General features: G+C 32.5%; 1 protein-coding gene across 1 annotated transcript; it reads right to left on the reverse strand.

The window, feature by feature from the left end:
* Positions 1-28: 28 nt before the first annotated feature.
* On the reverse strand, positions 29-1645 carry LOC114411493. The gene is made up of 2 exons (XM_028375154.1): positions 1040-1645; positions 29-962 (listed from the first exon to the last, which is right to left on the reverse strand). The coding sequence occupies exons 1-2, from the start codon at positions 1562-1564 to the stop codon at positions 786-788; spliced, it is 702 nt and encodes a 233-aa protein (XP_028230955.1). The 5' UTR covers positions 1565-1645; the 3' UTR covers positions 29-785.
* Between the last annotated feature and the right edge of the window lie 6202 nt (positions 1646-7847).

A 7847-nucleotide genomic window follows, 5' to 3' on the forward strand; every position in this document is an offset into this window, starting at 1 on the left:
ATTCATTTGACTAGTTCAGTGCACAATCATAGAAAATATTTCAAGCAAAGTTTTTATGCAATAGCAAAGTACATAAAAGTCTATCTTCAATAGAAAAGTACAATAGTAACAAAGCACACAAAGTTTGTCAGCAATAGCAAATTACATTTAAAAAGAACTATCCTTAAGCAAAGTTTCTCCTAACTTGATAGTTAGCAAACATATTCATAGCTAATGTATCTCGAAATCTTGTCCATTCCTCGGTAGCTTGAATAGTTGTGATATCATCTATGACATTATTTTGAACTTCTTCCCTTGATTGATGGACTAACTCTTCATCAACAACAGATAAAAATTCTAAGTCTTGAACTTCTAAAAGTTGATCAGTTTGTTGTTCGTCTCTTATGAAATTGTGTAACACAAAACAAGCATTGATAATTCTTATTTGTGTCTTTATATCAAAAAATGAAGGAGTTCTTAATATACTCCATCTTTTTTTCAAGATCCCAAATGACCTTTCTATTGCATTTCGGGCACTTGCATGACGAAGATTAAATAACTCCTTGTAACTTTGAGGGGTGTTTCCAATCCACTCATTGAGATGATATCTAGTCCCTCGATATGGTGCTAAAAATCCTGGACCATTGGTATATCCCACATCCACAAGAAAATACTTACCTACAATGTTTAAAATAACAAACATAGACTTAAACTAGACCAAAAAAAAAGAAAAAAAATTATTTCTAAGAAATATTACCAGTTGGAATTTCAAGTTTGTTTTGACGACGTAATGCATCTCGTAATACTCAAGAATCTCCTGCAGACCCTTCCCACCCAGGTAACACATAAATAAACCTTAAATCTGGACCACAAGCAGCTAACACATTTGTAGAGACATCACCCTTTCTATTACGATATCTAGGTCTCTCATCAGGAGAAACTGTAACCGGAATATGAGTCCCATCAAGTGCTCCAATACATCTCTACAAACAAGACAATTTTTTAGATTCTAAGAAAATTTTATAATTAACTAATTTCTCCTAACAATTGATAAACTTACCTCAAACCATCTCCACTTGTTTGCTTCCGCACCTTCTAAAGTACAAGGTTGAAAGTTCAAATAGTCTTTGCTCACTTTCATTACCGCTCTCAAGACATCATTGAATTGCCTACTTATGGTTTCTTTAGATCTACAATAACTAAATTGCACTACCCTATATTTTAGGTTGTGAGCAAGGATATGTAAAAACATTGCTACTGCTTCAGTTGTTGGAACATTTCTTGTTCTTACTAATCCACCCTTTTCTTGTAAAATTCTACAAAGGTTAAAAAATGCATTTTTACTAAGCCTCAATTGTTCAATGCAATCTTTATTTGTTCCTCTATAAAGACGATTAAGGAAGCTCTGACGTTCTAGTTCCCAATTACGGGTTGGTTCCTTAACAAAATAGTTATTATGATACCATGTCACTACACCAATGACCATATGAACAACACAAGCAGCAGCTAATAAGATTATCTTCTTATACTCTTCTCTTTTACGTTTTCTTGAAGTCATTGCAGTGTCAACTATGCTATGATCCATTTCTTCTCAATCCAAACTGCATGATAATGATATAAGATAATATGTGCATATATTATTTGGAGATTTAAAACAAATATCTAGGTAAAAGATGTAAAACAATGATACTAGTGCAATACAAAGATGATCAACTAAAAACAATGATACTATTAAATCATGTCTTGTTCCTCTGGATTGACGACATTCATGATAATAATTGTAACTTTGCAAGTAGTTTGAATTATCTTTGAGTAGTTGGGAATATAGTAGCAGTTGTTTGAGGGGTGGTCCTAATCTCTTTTAAAAGAATTTAGTGTTCTTAATTTAATATTAGCCTGGTTATTATTTCCTCTGGTCCATGTTGATTTTTCAACTTGGATGTTTTTCATACCATCTCTGCATTTTTGTCGATTCAGAATTTCTTCTATATACTCCGTCTTATACATATTTCTTCATGTTTCAAGAAATCATTGATTAGGTTAGGAGCCTATATGCCTGCGAGAGCAGAGCGCATGGCTCGGAGGAGTGATTTTGATCAATATACCCCTTGTTGCAGTGGGGAAACCTACGATGTTGTTATATATTGTGGGATTAGGATTTCTCCCACTGAACCCAAGTCGTCTACTTTTTCAATATAAATAAATGAGTTTTAATGTGACTCTGCAATAATGTGTTTCTTTATACATAGACCCTATGAGTATGGTTAATTAATCAATTAACAACTTAAATGCTTCCTCTGTCAAATATAATACAGTATATAATTGGAAGGCAGAGAAAATGAATACAATATAAATAAACTCATTTATGTTGCAGTTGGAGATAAGTTTTCGTGTAAATTTGAGTACACACCAATACTACTCTGCACTGATTCACCTTTGACCACCGTCTAATAATCCTATAGCAAAAATATCACTATCAGTAAAATTTATAAATGAATTAATAATTATATCAGATTAATTTTATAAAATTACTACTTTTGTAAAATAAATTAAGAAGACAATTATAATAAAACAAAGTTAGTAGTATAAAGGTGCACAGTATTTAATTAGTAGGAAAAGACAATTAAAAGAAAACAAAAATATTAATGTGATTAATTTTGTAGTGATTAAAATAGAATAAGTGAATGTATAATTACTTATAGGTTATATAGAATTAGAAGGCAATTGACGGGGAGAAGAGTGAAGTAGGAGGTGAGGACAATACAATAGGGCAGCGAAGCATGTCAGATGTGTGTGTTTTTGGAAATTAAATCTTCAAACGGAACAACAATGGGGAGCAGTGCTTCTCATTCATCAAGGCTTCGTTATTCAACTATTTCTCCTTTTCTTCTACAGACATAATTGAGTGTTATTAATTTTTTAAAATACATATCACCTAGAGATTAATCAAACTCCCTCTCAATTCTGGAATACTTAATGATTCCTTCTTGTATAATTTTACGAAATAAAATATGATTATATTTCAAAAATAAAAACACACATTTACGCCTTTCAAAAATAAAAACGCTATTAAATGCATCCTCTGTGTTGTGTTGCTGCAAGCTACATGTATGTTGTTGCATGGTTATTTATTATGTTCAACCTATTATCTATGTTGTTTCTATGTTTTGAACTGTTGTGCAGTTTTCTTGCTGTGTTACTACTCTTTTGTGCCAGAACTAAGTTGCATAGAGAAGTAATAAGAAATGTTTAACAGAAGAAATGCTTGTTCCAATGGGTGGTCGATACAATCTGAATCAAGACATTTAATGTTGTCTCAACATTGGAAACAGATACTCCTGAGTCAATGGAACTACTATTAATAGCTTCTAACCATACTCATAAAATGAGGCTAGAAACTAAATAAACCTTTTGAAACATAAAAATAAAAAATTTGCTCCCAAGGACTAAAACATAAAATTTATATGTATAGGGAATAAAATAAAAAGTTTGTACAAATACTGGAACATAATAGTTAATTAAACCTTTTGAAAACTACAAGTGAAATGAATAAATCCTAAAACTTATCCTAATAATAGTAGTTTTATAAGGGTCCAAATAATCGTTTGGTATTTTTGTTTTGAAAGTCACTAATAATTATAATTGTTTTAGAAAGTAGAAGGCACGCTCGGGCACGGAGGAAGAGAGACCATAGACATCGTGCTCAGAACCAAGTTTGAAGAGAAAACGTTGATCCGATTCCGAATTTGCAAATCAGAATAGGAAGCATTTCTATGTCAAGAGACATTCATAACCATATTACTTAGGATTATGTGTGAAGGTGGGTGGGGTCTATCTGCAATTATAACTATGTAATGGAGGACTTTGAATAGAAGATTTTTTTTAATTAACTACTAAAAGAATTTTGAAGACTGGTGTACATTTTTTACTTTGATAGCTGATGCAGCACCATATGACATTGATAGGTATATTATTTTATTTTCCCTTTTGCTTATATATTTCTTTTTAACTCTATGTGCTCTTCTATGTGATTATTATATTCCTGAGTCTATGATGTACAAGTTGTATAGCAGAAATCTCTTTACTCAATAGTCAATCCTCATCCTCATCCTCAAGGGACAAAATATAAATAAGTTTTGGCATTTTCTATTAGTTGCCTCTAGACATATGCTATAGATATCATGCATTTTTTGTCACTATAAGAGCAGATAAGTCTAGAATTTTGTCTGATAGTGTATAACTAAATAATGTTTGTTTGATTCTGTTATAATATTTATTCTTCAAATGTTCTGTTCTATCAAATATCTATCATGGGAATGAAGTCATTTAAACAAGAAAGCAAATGTGTCTTCTTTTAACAGTAATGATGCCAATACCATGGGATATTTTGGTCAACTCAAGCTAATGTGGTTATGTTAGCTGCACTAAAAGCTTCTTTTATTCTCCCCGTCCAATGACTTTTTGACTACACCGGAGGAGTTTTCAAAAGATAATGATACAACTCCTGCCGTGAACGAAAATTAAAACCATTATATCTTGAAAAGACACCATGAATTTTTTAAACATTCCAGACAAAAGAAGCGCTTACAGGTTCTTTTTATGTTATCACTCTTATCACCTTATATCGTGGTCCCGGGGAATGATGTGAACCATTTAACAAATGTTGGCATTTATTTATTAGAATTTTTTATGCAGTTATGCACAAAGTTCAAGCAAAGCATACCAATATTGAAGCATGTTTTTCTTTATCATAGTAGGACTTGTATATTTGCAATTATACAGTTATTTAAAGATTTTTCAATTCATAATTTGAAAAACTAAATTCACTGCTGGAATCTTCTTACCAGGATGATGTGTACTCCATAATCACTGAGAAATGTAAAATGTATCCTAAGTGTACACTATGCATACTTAAACTTGACACTAAGGATTGTAACTGTTGTAATGAAGTTATACAAGATCCAACTCTAATTTCATCTGTCATTCACAAGTGCTCCAGAAAAATTTCCTTGTTTTTTTTTTGTTTTCTTTGTTGGATTTTTGGTATTCCTGTCACAATCTTACTTTTTCCAACTAACCTTCCCAATAGGAAGGGTATCTGCAGTTACACTGAGAGACTGAGACTTCTCTTATATTGATTGTGTTAGCAGGTACTAAGTATTTGGGGTCTTCACTACAGAACAAACCCATGTTTCCCTTTCAAGACATATTTCAAAGCAGCATCCTTGAACCCCATCAACAAATAACCAAAATGCCAAATAAATCAATTCCCTTGAACCCCCAGAAAATCATACAGTTCAAGAAATTTAAATAGATTTGTTTCTCTATTTCTCTTTGATGCATATTCACAAACATATGGTGCTCACAATCTATCTCAACTCCAAATCCATTCAATTCACACCCACCAACATATCAAAATCACGGAAACAAAATAGAAAACGAAACATAAATAAAAAAATCAAGCAACCCTTATAACTACAAAAATGAAATCAAAATCAAACAAACATAAACTTTGAAAAAAGAAAAAAAAAACAGAGATAACGAGGGAGAGAGGAACTTACCAGCGAGAGGAAGAAAAGCCACGGAGAGGGAGTGGTAACTCGTGACGCTGCTGAGAGGGAAAGAGAGAGAGCTTGTGATGGTGTGTGCTGAGAGGGAGAGAGAGCTCGTAAGGAGAGAGAGCTCGTCTGCAGTGTGCGATGAGATAGAGGGAGAGCGCGTGTGGTTTGTGCTGAGAGAGAAAGGGAATTTTAATTTCTTTGCTTTTTAATGAGAATTTCAAATTCTCTCAAATTAATATATTAAAATACTTTATAAAAATGACAGCATTTTAATTACTTTTAAAATACCCCATCCAAACATATTAGATTATTGAAAGACAATTTAATATCTCTGTTAAAATACTTTACCTGATTAAATTTCCCCATCCAAACACATTATAAGGGATTTCAACAGAATTAGGGGTATGTGTGGGGTAACCTTCTCTCTGAATCTCTTTTGATCTCTTCCAGGGTACTCTTTTCCTTGTACCTTCCTAAATTCCCTTTCTCCACCTTCTCAGGTATCCTCTTTGCAAGGTTTTAGGAACAATTGAAGACTGTATAGAACAGAGCAAGACATCACTCTTAGTTCCTGTTTTCAATTTGAATTTCTTCTCTAAGACACAACCTGAGCAATCTATTTTACTGTAAAAAATGTTGAAAATTCAATACAAATTTTTTGTTCTACGTTTCAGTCTCTGGCAACAGTGGTGGCGAAAGACGGTTCAGAGTTGTCAACGCTGGTTATTTTTCCTCTTCTGGCTATTTTCTTAGTTGCATGGAGGTGCGGCACTGGATGATGGGTCGAGGTGGTGTGCAGTGGTCAAGTGTTGGTAAATTTTAAGGTTAGCTGGGGTTGGCAACATAGTGTGGTAGAGGTTGTAGAATTCCCCGATGATGAGTCATAGTGGTTGGGTGGTCGTGGGTTAATTGTTTTGGGTGGTTCAATTGTTTCATGGGGTCTTTGATGTTTCTAGTGACGTCGATTCTTCACGTTTGACGGATGAAAGAATACAGCTAAGCTAAGAGAGACGAGAGAGAAACATTATGTTAGTTAAATTAAACAGCAAATTACAATAATGTCCCTATATTAAACTTACCAAGACAAAAATAGTTAATTGGTTTTTTTGTCCAAAAATTTTGGGGTTAATTTATTTAGGCTCCAACTAAAAATTTGGCGAGTGTGTGAGAGACAATTTGCTAATATATATCAACTTGTTTTTCATATAGTTAATGTACATTAACAAACTGTATTATTACCATGCTTTAATATAATCTCTAGATATAATTTGTATCAATTATTTATTTTACCATTGCAATAGATTTGTAAGCTTGTGAGCTACTAAAAAAAAATACAAACTTCTAAATAAGCTAGTAACTTTGCTCCTCATTTGTTACATGTGAATAAAAGTTTACCATAAATATTTTAGTATATGTGTGAAGTACAGTTTATAAAATTAATTAACTTGAGTTCAACTTAACTTGGTAAACATAATTAAGTTTAATTAAAAGTAAGTTTAATATAATTTTATGTATGTTTGGATATTTTTATTTTAAAAGTGTTTCTATTAAAATGAAAACTTGATTGGATGATAATAATAAAAAGTACTTTCAAATATATAATTATTAAAATGGACATGAATTTAACTTCACCGCAAACTCACTTTGCACATAATTTTCCACCGTCCAAGTACACCACCAACAAGCTCGTGCCTTCACGCAAGCCATGCTCTGCCATTGCAGTGCTCCTCCAACAATCAAAATCGCAAAGTTGTTGCCCTATGCATCCATCATCAAAAGTTTTTTGCACAACATGAGTCTCCAAATCGTAAGACTTAAATCTCTGTTCTAGTATTTCCCAAATCCCCTTTCCAAAATCGCAAGACTTTGATTTGCTATGGCTCTTATCTGAATTGTTTGTGTGGGATTCATGACTTTGGGTGACTATGGCGCGAAGGAGAAGGCACGTTCAACGTAAAAGCAATGAACCTGTAGCTTTTGATTGAACGGAAATTTCATGAGAATCACATTCACCTGAACGGGAAATTAGATCTGCCAAACATGTGAGAATGACGTTCAATGAAGGGTGAACAAACGTTTGGTTGCCCAAATAGAAAACCAAAAACACCCTCAATCAGTTTAAAATTTAAATACTTGCAAGCATACTTTAACATTCAAACAAAAACTAATGATTAAAAACTTAGCTATAAAATCAAACAACTTAAATATTAATTTTATTCAAGCTATCAGCTAGACTTAAAAAAAATTCTTTTTTGAAAGTGTCAAACATGTAAAGCTATTTCAATAATAAAAATAATAAATAAATGA

Source organism: Glycine soja, chromosome 5, assembly GCF_004193775.1.
Source record: "Glycine soja cultivar W05 chromosome 5, ASM419377v2, whole genome shotgun sequence".
NCBI lineage: Eukaryota > Viridiplantae > Streptophyta > Magnoliopsida > Fabales > Fabaceae > Glycine > Glycine soja.